Here is a 22,147-nt window from a genome sequence, read left to right as displayed (position 1 = left end):
GGAATATCTGGACTCCCTTTTTCCCGTCCCCTTTCTCCCCCTCCCTGTTTTTTAGGGTGACATATTTTAGTTATAGCTTCTATACTATTCATAGTACCTGATTATTGTCTGATGTGGCGGACTTGGTATACGGTATTTATTTGGGTCTAATGTAGGAATTTCCATTAGGGTAATTTGTCCGAGGAGCAGTAGTTGCTCAGTACTATAGTGTCGGCATTTTTTGCCTTCTGATCTACCTCTCTCGATAGGAGATTGTTTTCTCCGTCTTGACATTGCGCATCTAATTACACGAGTTGCTGTGTGCTTTTATGTTGTGTAGTTCTTTCCAAAATGAACACCCTTTTGGATGAAGATGGGGAAGATCCCTATACATCATGAAATGCATGAATATTTCTAGTGTTGCCAGATTCATAATGGCAATCAATACTCATGAAGTCTCTGGAGAACCAAGCTGTGTGTTAGATGATGTATAGTATTTTTGTCTAATTACAACAAATAATATCATTATTGAAACATTGTGACCATGTAACACTGTGCTTTTTTATGCTCCTGGCGCAAACTTTGTTATTTTCCTTTCCTTTTCTCCTCTTTTTCCCTTTTTCTCTTTTTATGTGTATGTTATCAATCTTATATATGTTTTATTTATTCACCATGTTTTCCATATACTTACATGAAGCACAGTGATCTATTTGAATCACTGTGTTTCCTTGTATGAGCCGTTACTGATCAGTGACTATCTATTTGCACATAGGTAGTTCTTTTTATTCACATTCATTTTTTTATTTATGTATTAACTTTATTATTATTTTTTATTATTTTTCATTATTTTTCTTTCTATTATATATATATATACTTTTTTTGTGTTTTTTTTTTTTCGTGTGTATGCTCTTCAGGTATGTGGTTCCTATGTTGGACTACTTGGATTTTCCCTGGCTCTGCCCTGGTACTCACCGAACTGGGGTTGCAGCATCTGCACCTTGTGGGTCCCTATCTTTTGACTGGCAATGGTTAACACATATGTGTTTGTGGAGCGTTGTGATGCCCACCTTACTGGCAGCTATACATGGCTTTGCCCGGCATTATGCCGCTGCGCGCATGAGCGAGCGCAGCTACTTGGCGCCTGCGTTGTTGGTCACAGTGGGCGGTCTCACTGACGCTTGTATTTTGTTATCATATGCGTGCGAGAAGCAGACTTTTTGATGCTTGCGCAATAGGAGTCTATGTAAAACATTATTGACACTAAGAGCAGAACACTCCTGACACGATGGCCGGGATTGAATTCGGCTCGTATGGTCTACCTTCTCCCTGGTTAGTATGCTCCCAGATTTTTTGAGTTGAATAATCAATCATGACAGCTATATTATGCACTTGTTGGACACAGCATACATTCACTTCTTTTCCCTGAAGAAGCCACAACTGTGGTGGCGATACGCGTGGGGTGCTCACCCGCACCTGCTCTCAGCTCAAATGACGCTCCATTGAACTTGTGCACACCCCAATCGTGGGGTCCAAGTATCAGCTTTCTTTTCCTTTTCCTTGCCTGCAGTGGAAACAGGTTTTGTATACCACTATAGCCTGGGTCCCATTAACATTACTTGCTGAACAGGGACCACATGGTCTTGGAAACATACAGATTTACTTAGCCTGGTTTTCTCAGGCGAGACTAAACTTAAAGTTTTGTTCAGGACTGACCATGTTCCTTCCCACCTTTTTGGTTATATGGTACTGTGAATAGTTAGGTCAGTGTATTAACTTGATATTATATACAATATTTGTCATTATTTATGCAGTTTCATTGTCATTAAGGGATTCTGACATGCATGTTCTGGAGCTTATATCCGCAATTTGAGTTTGAGCAGGCAGCTGCGGGGGATCATGGACTTTATTATAAGGCATGACCATTGAGTATTTCACATTGTGTTTTTAAATGTTTTTAATTGTTAGTGTGTCTTATGTGCTTTGTATATTTTGTGCAATTGAAATAAAAAATCTTTTGGCAAGTTTAATGAGTTTGGGTGTTCCCTGTTATATGGGCATGCTTTTTCTCTTTTTTGTTTTTTTCAAGGTTGCATTTTTTGCCCATGGTGAACCCCTTGTAGTTATATACATGGTGGTGCCCACCACATCCCTCTATGTTTCTAACTGAGGTCCCTGCTGCTTTAAGCTTCCTACAAGGTCCTCCAGTTTCCCCCTGTCCTGGGACAGGTACCTGCACGAAGGGCAGCTTGAGCCTTTTTACAGAGACTCTCTCAGATGCCCCGGGCTCCTCCAGTGCTGCTGCTTCTCAGGCATAGTGCGGGCAGGTGACGTATAGTGTAGTACCCTCCGGTTCTGCTCCGTGTCCTAAAGTCCACCAAAGCCTCGGGCTCCCGATACTCAGATTCTTGCGCTCCAGCTCCGAGGGTGCCCTGCCACAGTTCCCCTCTGATCTCTGCCTCTCTCCTGTGCTCCTTCCCTTCCAGCTGCTCCACATGCAACCCAACAGGTTACTCCTTCCCAGAGGCTGCAGTTCCCTCGTGGCTGCCAGGCCTCTCTGTCTGCACTTAGTTGCAGACCTCCTTCTTCTATCTCTCCCTCCTGGAGCTCCCCTGAATCCAGGTCTTGATCTCCCCTGTTGTGAATTCTGTTGTCGGCCTCCCTCCTGTGGTCATGAATGGTACTTTGGCTGGTTCTGTCCATGGACTTCCTCTGGTGGGTGTTTCTGAGTTTCACAGGTGACGACCTTAATTCGTTAGCTGCTGCTCTATTTAACTCCACTTAGATCTTTGCTCCATGCCACCTGTCAATGTTCCAGTATTGGTCTGTTCACTCCTGGATCGTTCTTGTGACCTGTCTTCCCATCAGAAGCTAAGTTCCAGCTTGTATTTCTTTGGTTTGCTATTTTTCTGTCCAGCTTGCTATTTAAGTTGTTGTCTTGCTTGCTGGAAGCTCTGGGACGCAGAGGGAGCGCCTCCGCACAGTGAGTCGGTGCGGAGAGTCTTTTTGCGCCCTCTGCATGGTCTTTTTGTAGGTTTTTGTGCTGAACGCAAAGTAACCTTTCCTATCCTCGGTCTGTTCAGTAAGTCGGGCCTCACTTTGCTAAATCTATTTCACCTCTGTGTTTGTATTTTCATCTTTACTCACAGTCATTATATGTGGGGGGCTGCCTTTTCCTTTGGGGAATTTCTCTGAGGCAAGGTAGGCTTTATTTTTCTATCTTCAGGGCTCGCTAGTTTCTTAGGCTGTGCCGAGTTGCATAGGGAGCGTTAGGCGCAATCCACGGCTATTTCTAGTGTGTTTGATAGGATTAGGGATTGCGGTCAGCAGAGTTCCCACGTCCCAGAGCTCGTCCTTATTATCAGTAACTATCAGGTCATTCCGTGTGCTCTTAACCACCAGGTCCATTATTGTCCTGATCACCAGGTCATAACACTCCCCCTCCTGGCCTGGATTCAGAATGTGTTGCATTTGTGTGCCTTACCTGGTGAAGAGAACTCCATTGCCTCTGAGCATGACATCATCTTCCCCGAAGGAAAAGCAACATCACTGCAGAAACCAGTAACCTGGGGTGCTGCATATACTTACCCAAATAGATACCGTGGTTGAGACACTATGGTCTGGAAGGATCATTTGTCTCTCCAGGGTGCTATGAGGTGACTGGAGGTAACCCGGATAGGGTGCCGTCCAGTACACCAGGGTGAGTTGAAATAACTTTAAGAACTATAAAGCGTTCAGATTCCTATTGTATATATTGCTGGTAAATAGCAGCTTGGAATGTAAATGAAGGAGCATGATTGTCCTTTGCTTTTGAGAAAAAACAATAATTGCTAACCAGAGGAATTAAGATATATATATATATATATATATATATATATATATATATATATAACGCTCATTATAATTGTTGAAAGCATCACCCCAAGATATCCTGATGGTCTTTTCTGCAATAAACGTCCATTCTCACTTAGTATGCCGCATTCAAAATGACGCTGAGATGTCGGTCTTGCGGGAGTGCGCATGCGCAAGATGAAATTGCCACACACTCCTCAGGATTGGCCGGCAGCCTATGACAGGGTAGTGATGCGCTGGAACATGCGCAGTAAACTTAGGAGAACGCTGGAGACAGCGTGAATGGCGTCCTCCATGTGGAACAGCATGATCCCACGGGGTAAGACAGATATGTTTTTAAACACAGCTGCACTGGATATAAAGTGCATACTCTCAGGTTTCATTTGAGGGAATTCACATTCTAATTGGATTAAGGATTTAGGAAACACAGCTTTTTAATATGTAGTTGTCTCTTTTTAAAGGGACCAAATGTAATTGGACAATTATCTCAAAAGCCTTTTAATGGGATGTATGGTATTTTCCCTTATTAATCCATCATCAATTAACCAGGTAAAAGGTCTGGATTTGATACCAGGCTTGAGGTTTGCATTTGAAAGCTGTTGCTGTTAACCCACAACATGCAGTCAAAGGAGCCCTCAATGGAAGAGAAACTATCATTTGGCTGAATATAAAAAGAAAAACCATCAGAGAGAGAGCAGAAATATTAGACGTGGCCAAATCAACAGTTTGGTACATTCTGCAAAAAAAGAGCGCACTAGTGACCCTGGGAACTCTAAAAGGTCTGGACATCCACAGAAGACAAAAGCAGTAGATCATAGCAGAATCCTTTCCATGGTGAATAAAAACCCCTTCACAACATCCACCAAAGTGAAGAACACTCTCCAGGAAGTAGGTGTTTCAGTATGTAAGTCTACCAAAAAGAGAGCAAATACGGAGGGTTCACCACAAGGTGCAAACTAATAAGCCTTAAAAATAGAAATACCAGATTAGACTTTGCCAATAGAAATATCATGTTCTTGACCATATGAACAGTATTATATTATAGCAGTTATATTCTTACCTATTAAAAAATCTGTAAAATGGCAGATTCAGATGAGGAAAATTCTTAGGAACTTCTATATTTTACAAATAAATTTGCTCATCTATATTCCTAGAAAAAAAGTTTATGGGACGGGCTCCCTAAGATACACTTACCTTGTGATGTGCTCTGCTGTTTTATTGGTTGATTAGAAATTTTCAGTGTGACTACACAACATCTTTTTTGTTGTCCTGGCCTGATTGGATACGCAGTGACCCAACAAGTAAATTTCCCGGCATCATCACGTGTCAGATGTCCTAACGTCAGAGTGGCATTTCCTTCTATAAACCAGTTCTTGGACATCATAGTTCGCCCCTTGAATATTTCATTCTGTTTGTCACCTGCGTCTTTCCCATTCTGGAAATGAACAACTAAATCCTCTAGTTCATGTTCCTTTTGCCACGAGACTTTCACCAGCTGGTCTGAGGTTTTCTGAGAAGGAACAAATAGGCAAGGAAGGACAGCAGTGCTGGACTGAGGGAACGAGACTGTCTGTTCTTGTGTTTCACAAGTCAGGAAACCTAGAGAAAAAGATGTAGAGTTTAAAAAAAAGTGGACTCCATGAATCTAAAGTTCAACATAGTTGAAGATCTTAAGAAATTAGACTAATTTTCCAGAAGCAACTTTTATTCAGCACACGGGTGATAAATGTATAAATTGCTAGGTGAAAGAAATGGAAATTCATATCTCTGTCTATCCCATAGATAGTAAAGAGAGCCGTGGTTGTACATCTACACTACAGGCCAATTACTCAGTGGTCTCAGGGACCCTTGTTCTCAAGGTAAATGGAGGATTCCAGTTGTCAAATCTACTCTGATCATACAATTATCAATATAAATGCAATTGATGATCTATATTTAATGCAGGTCGATGTCGGTGTGGCTCTGTAGCCATGGGTAAGGCAGTCATCACCTTCTTTTATGCCCCTGTGCTGTACATGAAAAAGTGGGTCATGACTGGGTCTTAGTGTGGGTGCTGTGAAGGTCTTGTGCCGAGCAGGACGACTGTAGCCGATGGTGTTGGACGACCATAGGTTTCAAAGCTCAATAACGGAAACTTCCATTCTTAAACACAGCCCTTGCTGAATGGTAAATTGATAAGGGTTATGTACAAGGAGTAGCGGGTACAATGTCTTGTGGATGTTTCCTTCACAGTGTAAAGCACTCTCGCACACCCAGTTTCCTTACACTGTAGCCTACTCTAGGACCGGTGAAGCACGCTGTTTCGCCCTACTTCGTCAAAGCCTAGCTTGTCGCCACATTCCTCATCCTCAAGTCTCTCTACCAGCTCAGATGTTCTGTGTCTTATTACTTCCACTACTGGCGCCCTGGATCTTACACTGGGAACCACCCAATGGTCCTACAAACTCAGTCCTCTTAACTTCAGCATTCACCAAACTCAGGGCTTCTCCGGACACATTGTCCTATCCAAGGACCCCTCTAGGATGGAAGGCCACTCTGTCTCTCCTTCAGTCAGTTCACGGCCGCGCTGATCCCTTGTCCCTTAATCTTCTTCTTCTTCTTAAGAAGGACGGGGAGTCCCAGGGGCTCCCTCCTAATCCTTCTCTCTTTTCTCTTCTTCTCTTCATGCATGATGGTAGCACTGCTCACAAACACTTCTTATTTGCACATGAACTTGTCCCCGTCTAACTAACAGGAGGCAGTCACTTGCCCCAACACTAAGCCCCTCACACTCTGGGCTAGTCCTGAATGTTAACCCCTAACTTATCCTAACATCACTAGTAACAGTCACTACCTTATTCTACCTACCTTATGTCCTAAGCTCTACATTATGTGTTATCCAATACGAGACACTACCAACACTATAATTTAGCAAAGATCATTTGACACTAAATATGCAAAAAGATGCAGGACATAATTTACATGACATGATTGGTGTCTCCAGGGGTGGTAATGCGACAGCACAGTCCACACCTCTTACACAGGTCATGAATATAAGGTTGTTAGGGTTGACTCTCGACACCACAATTGGTCAGCAGCCTAAAGAGGTCACGATGCTTAAGGGGGTGCTATGGTCTCATCAATGGTTACATGGCCCAAATATTAGAGTATTGTAAAATATGAGAGACGCTTGCTAAGGTTAATATTTAACATTATTATATATTTTATAACTTGCTTTGATTATCATTTAAACAATTTATATCTACTGTATATATCTTTGATTACATTTTGTTTTGTATTAGCTTTAGGTGTGTTACGGCCCGTGGCGTAACTAGAGTCCAATGCAAAATTTGGACCAGTGCCCCCACCTACATGTTGGTCAAATGTACCAGCTATTGTTGCATTCCTACAAACACTAAAGAGATTCTTTTCACCTTGCTCGGCTCCCTCTTCTATAGCGGGTGCAGAGGCAGTCAGTTGACTTTGGTGTGCCTGCTATGGGCGACGCTTGACATCACTAATATGTGCCGCCTGCAACTTGTGCAGAAATTGCAAGAATGCGGGATGTCACCACGGCCAGGAGGCAGACCAAGAGTTAAGGTATTTATTTAACAAAGAACAATACTCCATGCAGGGAGTAGGGGGTTGAAGGGTGAAGGTAAGGAAAGGGGCAGAACTGGGAGGAGGGCAGGGTTAGATGGGGACGAACGGAAGTTCAGTAATAAAGAGGTTAAACTTATCGGACTGTAGACTTTTGATGTGAGGAAGTTCAATGTTTCAACGGTGGCACCGGCAACAGTGGCACGGGTCATCTCGATGGAGTTTCTGACAGGTGGGAATCCAACAGTTGCACCGACAACAGCGGTGCTGGTCATCTCGTCGCAGTTTCTGGGAGGTAGGAAGATTTCCTGTGCTCAAAACGTATCTACCAGAGTACTGAGTCCAGTATGGGGAACCGGCAGAACGGAACTTCACTCCGTGATGTACACAAGTCCTTGGTAGAGAGGCTCTGGCCTAGCCCTCTGTCTATCTCTGCATCGCACACTCAGTGCAGTCTCTGATTCAATTAGGGTCACCTCCTAGTGTGGAGGGTAGCGGGGAGCTGACAGTCAGTCGTCCACAAATGGTGGACCTGTATACAAGGGTCTATCAAGTATACGTTCACTCTTGGGCAGAGCGTGTGTGCTACTCACTATCACGCCGGGTATGGCACCTGGCTTAGCTCCACACGACTCGCACAGCTCCGTTCTGCTAGCACAGCTCTGCTCTGCTGGTTTGGTTCTTCACTGCTGGCATGGCTCTGCTGGCATGGCTAATCCCCCCAGCACTACAGCTCCTATCCTGGACAGCAGTAGCATGGCCTGTCTCAGGCCCTGCATTCTCAGGTGGGCACGCTGCTCACCACTCTGCGTGCTGCACTTACTTACTTAAAAGGGGTATTCTCATCTCCGAGATACTATTCCAATATGTAATAGGTGTAATAATAATAATAATATTAGAAAATACCTCCAATTAGAAAGTTAGTACAGTTCTTCAGATTCGCTATTTCACTTACCTCATGTAGGGCATTGCAGTAGCTTAGGAATGCATGGTTACGACTAGGGTTGAGCGACCTTGACCTTTTTAGTCGAGCCGTGTTTCGCGAAACCCGACTATCTTAGAAGTCGAGTCGAGTGGAATCGGCCGATTATCGCGAAAAGTCGGGTATCGCCCGAAACACGAAACCCAATGCAAGTCAATGGGGGAGCATAGTCGGCAGTGAGTGGAGGCCAGGAAAACACCTACACTGCCCATTTTAATGGCAAAAACATCCATTCTTGTTACAGAAGCTTGTCAAGCGTAATTTACCTTATAATAATTGGAAGGCATTTGAAATTGGGGGTCATTTGGCTAAAGTTGTGGGGGGTAGGGCTGGTTCAAGTAATTAGTGGGCCCAGGAAATCTGGAACACGTCACGGCAGTAGAGCAGGGAGAGGTAAGTATTTCAACTTTGCAAGTGCTGTGATCCTGAGCAAGCAGGGGGGGCCCACTCGTTGGCATTGGCACTGGCACAGGGCCCCTCAAAGTACAGCGGTGTGTTTGCACGGCGGGGGCGCCTCCCACCGGCAGCAACACTTTTGCGTACTATGAGAGGCCCTGTGCCAGTGACGTCGCCAACTAGTATTCCTCCCCTCACCTGATGAAGGAACCTGCACTTTCATCTGCACCTTCCTCTTTGTCCCCGTGTAAGGTGGTATGGTATGCGGAAAGAGGAACCTGACTTTCAGCAGGGTCACAATCTTGCTGTGTAGCGTGCACGGGGAATTTTGCGTTATGGGTCAATGTACCAGCAGACTCATCTATCACTGGCTGGGCAATGGGCAGGATGAGGAGGAAACACAGATATAGGCCCAAAGAATAAAGTGGGCTAAATGCAGTTCAAAATTGGTAACACAGGACTAACCAGGGGGCATTGCAGTGGAGGACAACTGGAATGAGAGGCTGACACAGAGAGTAGGCCCAAATCAGTAAGTAGTCGAAATGCAGTTCAAAATTGGCAACCGTAGTAAACAGGCGGCACAGCTTTGTTCAGTGGAGGAGAAGAGCAAGGAGTGGCAGACACCGATAGTAGGCCCCAACCCAACTAGTAGGCCAAATGCAGTCTAACATTAACAACTACTTAACGAGAGCCTGAAAATGGAATTTCAGGACAGGAAACCAGGAGAACAGCAAGGAGCGGCAGACACTGTTAGTAGGCCCCAAACCAACTAGTACGCCAAATGCAGTTGTTCCATTTAACCACTATTTAACAAGAGCCTGAAGATAGAAGCTCAGGAAAGGCAACCTGGAGAACACCTTGGAGTGGAACACACCGTCTCTACACCCCATACACAATTTGTAGGCCTAATGCAGTGTAGTTTCCAACAACTACTAAACGAGAGCATTAAGATCGAAGCAATGGCGAGGAAACCTGGGGAACACCTTGGAGTGGAACACACCATCTCTCTACACCCCATACCCAATTTGTAGGCCTAATGCAGCGTAGTTTCCAACAACTACTAAACGAGAGCATTAAGATGGAAGCAATGGCGAGGAAACCTGGGGAACACCTTGGAGTGGAACACACCATCTCTCTACACCCCATACCCATTTTGTAGGCCTAATGCAGTGTAGTTTCCAACAACTACTAAACGAGAGCCTGAAGATAGAAGCTCAGGAAAGGCAACCTGGAGAACACCTTGGAGTGGAACACACCGTCTCTACACCCCATACCCAATTTGTAGGCCTAATGCAGTGTAGTTTCCAACAACTACTAAACGAGAGCATTAAGATCGAAGCAATGGCGAGGAAACCTGGGGAACACCTTGGAGTGGAACACACCATCTCTCTACACCCCATACCCATTTTGTAGGCCTAATGCAGTGTAGTTTCCAACAACTACTAAACGAGAGCCTGAAGATAGAAGCTCAGGAAAGGCAACCTGGAGAACACCTTGGAGTGGAACACACCGTCTCTACACCCCATACCCAATTTGTAGGCCTAATGCAGTGTAGTTTCCAACAACTACTAAACGAGAGCATTAAGATCGAAGCAATGGCGAGGAAACCTGGGGAACACCTTGGAGTGGAACACACCATCTCTCTACACCCCATACCCATTTTGTAGGCCTAATGCAGTGTAGTTTCCAACAACTACTAAACGAGAGCCTGAAGATAGAAGCTCAGGAAAGGCAACCTGGAGAACACCTTGGAGTGGAACACACCGTCTCTACACCCCATACCCAATTTGTAGGCCTAATGCAGTGTAGTTTCCAACAGCTACTAAACGAGAGCATTAAGATCGAAGCAATGGCGAGGAAACCTGGGGAACACCTTGGAGTGGAACACACCATCTCTCTACACCCCATACCCAATTTGTAGGCCTAATGCAGCGTAGTTTCCAACAACTACTAAACGAGAGCATTAAGATGGAAGCAATGGCGAGGAAACCTGGGGAACACCTTGGAGTGTAACACACCATCTCTCTACACCCCATACCCATTTTGTAGGCCTAATGCAGTGTAGTTTCCAACAACTACTAAACGAGAGCCTGAAGATAGAAGCTCAGGAAAGGCAACCTGGAGAACACCTTGGAGTGGAACACACCATCTCTCTACACCCCATACCCAATTTGTAGGCCTAATGCAGCGTAGTTTCCAACAACTACTAAACGAGAGCATTAAGATGGAAGCAATGGCGAGGAAACCTGGGGAACACCTTGGAGTGGAACACACCATCTCTCTACACCCCATACCCATTTTGTAGGCTTAATGCAGTGTAGTTTCCAACAACTACTAAACGAGAGCCTGAAGAAAGAAGCTCAGGAAAGGCAACCTGGAGAACACCTTGGAGTGGAACACACAATCTCTCTACACCCCATACCCAATTTGTAGGCCTAATGCAGCGTAGTTTCCAACAACTACTAAACGAGAGCATTAAGATCGAAGCAATGGCAAGGAAACCTGGGGAACACCTTGGAGTGGAACACACCATCTCTCTACACCCCATACCCAATTTGTAGGCCTAATGCAGCGTAGTTTCCAACAACTACTAAACGAGAGCATTAAGATGGAAGCAATTGCGAGGAAACCTGGGGAACACCTTGGAGTGGAACACACCATCTCTCTACACCCCATACCCAATATGTAGGCCTAATGCAGCGTAGTTTCCAACAACTACTAAATGAGAGCATTAAGATCGAAGCAATGGCGGGGAAACCTGGGGAACACCTTGGAGTGGAACACACCATCTCTCTACACCCCATACCCAATTTGTAGGCCTAATGCAGCGTAGTTTCCAACAACTACTAAACGAGAGCATTAAGATGGAAGCAATGGCGAGGAAACCTGGGGAACACCTTGGAGTGGAACACACCATCTCTCTACACCCCATACTCATTTTGTAGGCCTAATGCAGTGTAGTTTCCAACAACTACTAAACGAGAGCCTGAAGATAGAAGCTCAGGAAAGGCAACCTGGAGAACACCTTGGAGTGGAACACACCATCTCTCTACACCCCATACCCAATTTGTAGGCCTAATGCAGCGTAGTTTCCAACAACTACTAAACGAGAGCATTAAGATGGAAGCAATGGCGAGGAAACCTGGGGAACACCTTGGAGTGGAACACACCATCTCTCTACACCCCATACCCATTTTGTAGGCTTAATGCAGTGTAGTTTCCAACAACTACTAAACGAGAGCCTGAAGAAAGAAGCTCAGGAAAGGCAACCTGGAGAACACCTTGGAGTGGAACACACCATCTCTCTACACCCCATACCCAATTTGTAGGCCTAATGCAGCGTAGTTTCCAACAACTACTAAACGAGAGCATTAAGATCGAAGCAATGGCGAGGAAACCTGGGGAACACCTTGGAGTGGAACACACCATCTCTCTACACCCCATACCCAATTTGTAGGCCTAATGCAGCGTAGTTTCCAACAACTACTAAACGAGAGCATTAAGATGGAAGCAATGGCGAGGAAACCTGGGGAACACCTTGGAGTGGAACACACCGTCCCTACACCCCATACCCAATTTGTAGGCCTAATGCAGTGTAGTTTCCAACAGCTACTAAACGAGAGCATTAAGATCGAAGCAATGGCGAGGAAACCTGGGGAACACCTTGGAGTGGAACACACCATCTCTCTACACCCCATACCCAATTTGTAGGCCTAATGCAGCGTAGTTTCCAACAACTACTAAACGAGATCATTAAGATGGAAGCAATGGCGAGGAAACCTGGGGAACACCTTGGAGTGTAACACACCATCTCTCTACACCCCATACCCATTTTGTAGGCCTAATGCAGTGTAGTTTCCAACAACTACTAAACGAGAGCCTGAAGATAGAAGCTCAGGAAAGGCAACCTGGAGAACACCTTGGAGTGGAACACACCATCTCTCTACACCCTATACCCAATTTGTAGGCCTAATGCAGCGTAGTTTCCAACAACTACTAAACGAGAGCATTAAGATGGAAGCAATGGCGAGGAAACCTGGGGAACACCTTGGAGTGGAACACACCATCCCTCTACACCCCATACCCATTTTGTAGGCCTAATGCAGTGTAGTTTCCAACAACTACTAAACGAGAGCCTGAAGATAGAAGCTCAGGAAAGGCAACCTGGAGAACACCTTGGAGTGGAACACACCATCTCTCTACACCCCATACCCAATTTGTAGGCCTAATGCAGCGTAGTTTCCAACAACTACTAAACGAGAGCATTAAGATGGAAGCAATGGCGAGGAAACCTGGGGAACACCTTGGAGTGGAACACACCATCTCTCTACACCCCATACCCATTTTGTAGGCCTAATGCAGTGTAGTTTCCAACAACTACTAAACGAGAGCCTGAAGATAGAAGCTCAGGAAAGGCAACCTGGAGAACACCTTGGAGTGGAACACACCATCTCTCTACACCCCATACCCAATTTGTAGGCCTAATGCAGCGTAGTTTCCAACAACTACTAAACGAGAGCATTAAGATGGAAGCAATGGCGAGGAAACCTGGGGAACACCTTGGAGTGGAACACACCATCTCTCTACACCCCATACTCATTTTGTAGGCCTAATGCAGTGTAGTTTCCAACAACTACTAAACGAGAGCCTGAAGATAGAAGCTCAGGAAAGGCAACCTGGAGAACACCTTGGAGTGGAACACACCGTCTCTACACCCCATACCCAATTTGTAGGCCTAATGCAGCGTAGTTTCCAACAACTACTAAACGAGAGCATTAAGATGGAAGCAATGGCGAGGAAACCTGGGGAACACCTTGGAGTGGAACACACCATCTCTCTACACCCCATACCCAATTTGTAGGCCTAATGCAGCGTAGTTTCCAACAACTACTAAACGAGAGCATTAAGATGGAAGCAATGGCGAGGAAACCTGGGGAACACCTTGGAGTGGAACACACCATCTCTCTACACCCCATACCCATTTTGTAGGCCTAATGCAGTGTAGTTTCCAACAACTACTAAACGAGAGCCTGAAGAAAGAAACTCAGGAAAGGCAACCTGGAGAACACCTTGGAGTGGAACACACCATCTCTCTACACCCCATACCCAATTTGTAGGCCTAATGCAGCGTAGTTTCCAACAACTACTAAACGAGAGCATTAAGATGGAAGCAATGGCGAGGAAACCTGGGGAACACCTTGGAGTGGAACACACCATCTCTCTACACCCCATACTCATTTTGTAGGCCTAATGCAGTGTAGTTTCCAACAACTACTAAACGAGAGCCTGAAGATAGAAGCTCAGGAAAGGCAACCTGGAGAACACCTTGGAGTGGAACACACCGTCTCTACACCCCATACCCAATTTGTAGGCCTAATGCAGTGTAGTTTCCAACAACTACTAAACGAGAGCATTAAGATCGAAGCAATGGCGAGGAAACCTGGGGAACACCTTGGAGTGGAACACACCATCTCTCTACACCCCATACCCATTTTGTAGGCCTAATGCAGTGTAGTTTCCAACAACTACTAAACGAGAGCCTGAAGATAGAAGCTCAGGAAAGGCAACCTGGAGAACACCTTGGAGTGCAACACACCATCTCTCTACACCCCATACCCAATTTGTAGGCCTAATGCAGCGTAGTTTCCAACAACTACTAAACGAGAGCATTAAGATCGAAGCAATGGCGAGGAAACCTGGGGAACACCTTGGAGTGGAACACACCATCTCTCTACACCCCATACCCATTTTGTAGGCCTAATGCAGTGTAGTTTCCAACAACTACTAAACGAGAGCCTGAAGATAGAAGCTCAGGAAAGGCAACCTGGAGAACACCTTGGAGTGGAACACACCATCTCTCTACACCCCATACCCAATTTGTAGGCCTAATGCAGTGTAGTTTTCTACAACTACTAAACGAGAGTCGGAAGACCGAAGCAATGTGGACGAAACCTGGGGAACACCTTGGAGTGGAACACACCATCTCTCTACACCCCATACCCAATTTGTAGGCCTAATGCAGTGTAGTTTCCAACAACTAATAAACGAGAGCCAGAAGATTGAAGCAATGGAGAGGAAACCTGGGGAACACCTTGGAGTGTAACACACCATCTCTCTACACCCCATACCCAATTTGTAGGCCTAATGCAGCGTAGTTTCCAACAACTACTAAATGAGAGCATTAAGATCGAAGCAATGGCGAGGAAACCTGGGGAACACCTTGGAGTGGAACACACCATCTCTCTACACCCCATACCCAATTTGTAGGCCTAATGCAGTGTAGTTTCCAACAACTACTAAACGAGAGCCTGAAGATAGAAGCTCAGGAAAGGCAACCTGGAGAACACCTTGGAGTGGAACACACCATCTCTCTACACCCCATACCCAATTTGTAGGCCTAATGCAGTGTAGTTTTCTACAACTACTAAACGAGAGTCGGAAGACCGAAGCAATGTGGACGAAATCTGGCGCACACCTTGGGGCGGCAGACACCGTTAGTAGGCCCTACCAAAGTTGTACCCCCAATGCAGTTTTAAAATTCCTAGAGGCTGAAAACAAGACTATTGACGCTCAGCTTTTTTCAAAGGAACACAGCTGAATTGAGTGGCGCAGACAGACACAGGTAGTAGGCCTTAAACCAAAAATTGTGGCTCACTGCAGCTTAAAAAAGGTTACAGGGGTACACAGGCAGCATTGCTCTGGGCAGTGGAGGACAATTTCAATAGTGGATCGCAGACAGACTTTGTACGCCTACTATTAAAAAAAGGATGCTCTATGCAATAAAAAATAGGTTCCAGGGGTACACGGGCAGCAGTGGTCTGGTCAGTGTAGGAGTAGTAGAAAGAAGGGACCGCAGACAGGCTTCGAAGGCCTAACATAACAAAATAGGGCTGTTGACAATTTAAAATTGGTTCCAGGGGTACACGGGCAGCAGTAGAATGGTCAGTGGAGGCCTTGTGGAAGGAGGGACCGCAGACAGGCTTCGAAGGCCTAACATAACAAAATAGGGCTGTTGGCAATTTAAAATTGGTTCCAGGGGTACACGGGCAGCAGTAGAACGGTCAGTGGAGGCCTAGTGGAAGGAGGGACCGCAGACAGGCTTCGAAGGCCTAACATAAAAAAAATTGGGCTGGCTGTAGGCAATTTAAATTTGGTTCCAGGGGTACACGGGCAGCAATGGTCTGGTCAGTGTAGTAGTAGTAGAAAGAAGGGACCGCAGACAGGCTTCGAAGGCCTAACATAACATAATAGGGCTGTTGGCAATTTAAAATTGGTTCCAGGGGTACACGGGCAGCAATGGTCTGGTCAGTGTAGTAGTAGTAGAAAGAAGGGACCGCAGAGAGGCTTTGAAGGCCTAACATAACAAAATAGGGCTGTTGGCAATTTAAAATTGGTTCCAGGGGTACACGGGCATTAGTAGAATGGTCAGTGGAGGCCTTGTGGAAGGAGGGACCGCAGACAGGCTTCGAAGGCCTAACATAACAAAATAGGGCTGTTGGCAATTTAAAATTGGTTCCAGGGGTACACGGGCAGCAGTATAATGGTCAGTGGAGGCCTAGTGGAAGGAGGGACCGCAGACAGGCTTCGAAGGCCTAACATAAAAAAAATTGGGCTGGCTGTAGGCAATTTAAATTTGGTTCCAGGGGTACACGGGCAGCAATGGTCTGGTCAGTGTAATAGTAGTAGAAAGAAGGGACCGCAGACAGGCTTCAAAGGCTTAACATAACAAAATAGGGCTGTTGGCAATTTAAAATTGGTTCCAGGGGTACACGGGCAGCAATGGTCTGGTCAGTGTAGTAGTAGTAGAAAGAAGGGACCGCAGAGAGGTTTCGAAGGCCTAGCATAACAAAATAGGGCTGTTGGCAATTTAAAATTGGTTCCAGGGGTACACGGGCAGCAATAGACAGGTCAGTGTAGTAGTAGTTGAAAGAACGGGCCGCAGACAGGCTTCGAAGGCCTAACATAATAAAATGGGCTGGCTGTAGGCAATTTAAAATTGGTTCCAGGGGTAGACGGGCAGCAGTGGTCTGGTCAGCGGAGGCCGATTGTAATGAGTGTCTGCCAGTTAGTAGTCCAAAACAATAAATAAATGTGAATGTCTCGCATTAAAACAAAACGAAAACACTAAAGGGTGCAATTAGGTTCAGGGGTGGGATCCTCTGCGTAGTTTCAGACCTACTAATTTAGCGCAAAGTATTTACTGTGGTAAATAGAGGACACTGCCCCTGACTATGTTAAGTACCATCATACATGTCAACACAATGGTATTGTCAGTGGCAGGAATGGAAGGATGTCAGCGCATAGACTAAACATTGGTGGAAGTGTGAGAGATAACTGTGGAAGTGGTAGAGCAATGTTTGACCTGGGGGTGGGTGAACTCTCTTGTGGCCGGCGGTACAGGCCCAGGGCCCCTCATGTTACAACAGTGTGTCTGACGTTGGGTGCGCACCACCACCGCCAGAGACACTTTATTGTACTAGGAGGGACCCAGTGGCAGTGCCGTCGACCAAAAGCGGGCACACCCACCTCTTCAGACAAACAGCACTCTCACGGGTGCTTGCGCCAAGTCGCAATACCACGGCCCCGTGTGGGGAGTTTGGCCATTTAGGGAGGTGTAAACATGTCGTATGCTGGACAATCAGCTGCAGCAAATTAGACATTCGAAAAGTAATTCACAGTAGTCCACAGGCAAGAGCTTTTCGTAGGAAAGCTAGGTGTCTGCCGGGCAAGGTGGGGCAAAAGAATTCGAAATCCAGTTGTGGTTCATTTTAATGAATGTTAGATCATCAACATTTTGGGTAGCCAGACGAGTCCTTTTTTCGGTTCATATTGAACCTGCAGCACTGAATACTCTTTCTGATAGGACACTAGCTGCCGGGCAAGCAAGCTCCTGCAATGCATATTCTGCCAATTCTGGCCAGGTGTCTAATTTTGATGCCCAGTAATCAAATGGGAATGACGGTTGAGGGAGAACATCGATAAGGGATGAAAAATAGTTAGTAACCATACTGGACAAATGTTGTCTCCTGTCACTTTCAATTGATGCAGCAGTACCTGTCCTGTCTGCGGTCATAGCAAAATCACTCCACAACCTGGTCAGAAAACCCCTCTGTCCAACGCCACTTCTGATGTGTGCACCCCTAACACTCCTGGTCTGCTGCTCCCTGGAGCTCGTGTGAGAACGATCATGGGCGCTGTGTGCTGGGAATGCCTGAAGCAAACGGTCAACAAGAGTTGATTGTTTGGTTGCTAATATTAGTTCCAAGTTCTCATGTGGCATAATATTTTGCAATTTGCCTTTATAGCGAGGATCAAGGAGGCAGGCCAACCAGTAATCATCATCGTTCATCATTTTAGTAATGCGTGTGTCCCTTTTGAGGATACGTAAGGCATAATCCGCCATGTGGGCCAAAGTTCCAGTTGTCAAATCTGCGGTTGTGATTGGTTGAGGGGCAGTTTCAGGCAAATCTACGTCACTTGTGTCCCTCAAAAAACCAGAACCCGGCATTGCCACGCAACCAATTTCCAGTGCCCCCGGGAAAGCTTCCTCATTAAAAATATACTCATCCCCATCATCCTCCTCGTCCTCCACCTCCTCTTAGCCCGCTACCTCGTCCTTTACACTGCCCTGACCAGACAATGGCTGACTGTCATCAAGGCTTTCCTCTTCCTCTGGTGCAGACGCCTGATCCTTTATGTGCGTCAAACTTTGCATCAGCAGACACATTAGGGGGATGCTCATGCTTATTATGGCGTTGTCTGCACTAACCAGCCGTGTGCATTCCTCAAAACACTGAAGGACTTGACACATGTCTTGTATCTTCGACCACTGCACACTTGACAACTCCATGTCTGCCATCCTACTGCCTGCCCGTGTATGTGTATCCTCCCACAAAAACATAACAGCCCGCCTCTGTTCGCACAGTCTCTGAAGCATGTGCAGTGTTGAGTTCCACCTTGTTGCAACGTCTATGATTAGGCAATGCTGGGGAAGGTTCAAAGACCGCTGATAGGTCTGCATACGGCTGGAGTGTACGGGCGAACGGCGGATATGTGAGCAAAGTCCACGCACTTTGAGGAGGAGGTCGGATAACCCAGGATAAGTTTTCAATAAGCACTGCACCACCAGGTTTAAGGTGTGAGCCAGGCAAGGAATGTGTTTCAGTTGGGAAAGGGAGATGGCAGCCATGAAATTCCTTCCGTTATCACTCACTACCTTGCCTGCCTCAAGATCTACTGTGCCCAGCCACGACTGCGTTTCTTGTTGCAAGAACTCGGACAGAACTTCCGCGGTGTGTCTGTTGTCGCCCAAACACTTCATAGCCAATACAGCCTGCTGACGCTTGCCAGTAGCTGGCCCATAATGGGACAACTGGTGTGCAACAGTGTCAGCTGCCGATGGAGTGGTTGGCCGACTGCGGTCTGTGGAAGAGCTGTCGCTTCTGCAGGAGGACGAGGAGGAGGAGGAGGGGGTGCGAACGCCTACAGCCAACTGTTTCCTAGACCGTGGGCTAGGCACAACTGTCCCGAAATTGATGTCCCCTGTGGACCCTGCATCCACCACATTCACCCAGTGTGCCGTGATGGACACGTAACGTCCCTGGCCATGCCTACTGGTCCATGCATCTGTTGTCAGGTGCACCTTTGTACTCACAGATTGCCTGAGTGCATGGACGATGCGCTGTTTAACATGCTGGTGCAGGGCTGGGATGGCTTTTCTGGAAAAAAAGTGTCGACTGGGTAGCTCGTAGCGTGGTTCAGTGTACTCCATCAGGGCTTTGAAAGCTTCACTTTCAACTAACCGGTAGGGCATCATCTCTAACGAGATTAGTCTAGCTATGTGGGCATTAAAACCCTGTGTACGCGGATGCGAGGATAAGTACTTCCTTTTTCTAACCAGAGTCTCATGTAGGGTGAGCTGGACTGGAGAGCTGGAGATCGTGGAACTTGCGGGTGTGCCGGTGGACATGGCAGACTGAGAGACGGTTGGAGACGGTATTGTTTCCGCCGGTGCCCTAGATGCAATATTTCCTCCTACAAAACTGGTGATCCCCTGACCCTGACTGCTTTTGGCTGGCAAAGAAACCTGCACAGATACTGCCGGTGGTGCGGAAAATGGTGGCCTTACAGTGACGGAAGGGATGTTGCGGTGCTGACTAGCTTCATTGGCCGAGGGTGCTACAACCTTAAGGGACGTTTGGTAGTTAGTCCAGGCTTGAAAATGCATGGTGGTTAAATATCTATGCATGCAACTTGTATTGAGACTTTTCAGATTCTGACCTCTGCTTAAGCTAGTTGAACATTTTTGACAGATGACTTTGCGCTGATCAATTGGATGTTGTTTAAAAAAATGCCAGACTGCACTTTTCCTAGCATCGGATCCCTTTTCAGGGATTGCAGACTGAGCTTTAACCGGATGGCCACGCTGTCCTCCAACAGGTTTTGGCTTTGACACGCGTTTTGGGCCAGATACGGGCCCGGCAGATGGAACCTGTTGCGATGTTGATGCCTGCTGCGGCCCCTCCTCCACCTCCGCTTCTGAACTACTGCCGCCTGCACCCTGTTCCCCCAATGGCTGCCAATCGGGGTCAACAACTGGGTCATCTATTACCTCCTCTTCTAGCTCGTGTGCAACTTCGTCTGTGTCACCGTGTCGGTCGGTGGTATAGCGTTCGTGACGGGGCAACATAGTCTCATCAGGGTCTGATTGTGGATCAGTACCCTGAGAGGGCAATGTTGTGGTCTGAGTCAAAGGACCAGCATAGTAGTCAGGCTGTGGCTGTGCATCAGTGCACTCCATGTCAGAATCTACTTGTAATGGGCATGGCCTGTTAAGTGTTTCACTTTCTAAGCCAGGGACGGTATGTGTAAAGTGCTCCATGGAGTAACCCGTTGTGTCGCCTGCTGCATCCTTCTCTCTTGTTGTTGTTTTTGCTGAAGAGGACAAGGAAGCGACTTGTCCCTGACCGTGAACATCCACAAGCGACGCGCTGCTTTTACATTTACCAGTTTCAGAAGAGGAGGCAAAAGTGCTAGAGGCTGAGTCTGCAAGGTAAGCCAAAACTTGCTGTTGCTGCTCCGGCTTTAAAAGCGGTTTTCCTACTCCCAGAAAAGAGAGCGTTCGAGGCCTTGTGTAGCCAGACGACGAACCTGGCTCCACAGCTCCAGACTTAGGTGAAATATTTTTTTTCCCACGACCACCTGATGCTCCACTACCACTACCATCATTACCAGCTGACAATGAACGCCCACGGCCACGACCTCTTGCACCAGACTTCCTCATTGTTTTAAAAACTTAACCAAAGTAACTTTGTTTGTTGCTGTCAAACAACTTACACGGTGACCTATAACTTCAGTATGATTTCAATATCCCTTTACAGGTTGGTGAGACCACAAGGAAAATCAGGCACAATGTTACACACTCTGTTTTCTGTGGCACCAAATCACAGAGATGCCACACACGCAGGACTGTCACTCAAGCACAAATGTCAATATTAATCTCCCACTGTTTTATTTTTTTTTTTTTTTCAGGGAGACTTTAGAAACAAAATTAAAAAAAATGATTTTTTCAGGAAGAATTTAGAAACCAAATAAAAAAACAAAAGAAGGCTTTCTATGGCCCACTGAGTGAGAGATGGCACACACAGGAGTCAGGAGTGGCACACAAGCCCAGAGGCCAATATTTTTCTCCCACTGATTGATGTAGTGATTTTTTCAGGTAGATTTTGGAACCCAAATCAAGCAAAAAAAAAATAGGCTTTCTATGGCCCACAATTTGAGAGAGAGAGAGAGAGAGATGGCACACCCAGGAGTCAAGACTGGCACACAAGCAGAAAGGGCAATATTAATCTCCCATCTATTTTTTTTTATTTTTTCAGGGAGACTTTAGAAACAAATTAAAATAAAATGATATTTTCAGGAAGAATTTTGAAACCAAATAAAATAAAATGATTTTTTCAGGGACAATTTAGAAACCAAATAAAAAAACAAAAAAAGGCTTTCTATGGCCCACTGAGTGAGAGATGGCACACACAGGAGTCAGGAGTGGCACACAAGCCCAGAGGCCAATATTTTTCTCCCACTGATTGATGTAGTGATTTTTTCAGGTAGATTTTGGAACCCAAATCAAGCAAAAAAATAAATAGGCTTTCTATGGCCCACAATTTGAGACAGAGAGAGAGAGATGGCACACCCAGGAGTCAAGACTGGCACACAAGCAGAAAGGGCAATATTAATCTCCCACTGTTTTATTTTTTTTTTTTTCAGGGAGACTTTAGAAACAAAATAAAATAAAATGATTTTTTCAGGAAGAATTTAGAAGCCAAATAAAATAAAATGATTTTTTTCAAGGCCAATTTAGAA

At 46.0% G+C, this 22,147-nt stretch overlaps 1 protein-coding gene across 1 annotated transcript in view; it reads right to left on the bottom strand.

The window, feature by feature from the left end:
* The window catches only part of LOC138677344 (coxsackievirus and adenovirus receptor homolog), a 51,191-nt gene that overhangs the window by 12,890 nt on the left and 16,154 nt on the right, over nucleotides 1-22,147 (bottom strand). The window contains exon 2 of the mRNA XM_069767399.1: nucleotides 5,023-5,427. Coding sequence (XP_069623500.1) covers nucleotides 5,023-5,427 — 405 coding nt within the window. The remainder of the gene's footprint in view (nucleotides 1-5,022; nucleotides 5,428-22,147) is intronic.

Source organism: Ranitomeya imitator, chromosome 4 (assembly GCF_032444005.1).
Source record: "Ranitomeya imitator isolate aRanImi1 chromosome 4, aRanImi1.pri, whole genome shotgun sequence".
Classification (NCBI taxonomy): domain Eukaryota; kingdom Metazoa; phylum Chordata; class Amphibia; order Anura; family Dendrobatidae; genus Ranitomeya; species Ranitomeya imitator.
The sequence above is the reverse complement of the archived record's forward strand: the minus strand, read 5'-3'. Positions and strand labels throughout refer to the sequence as shown.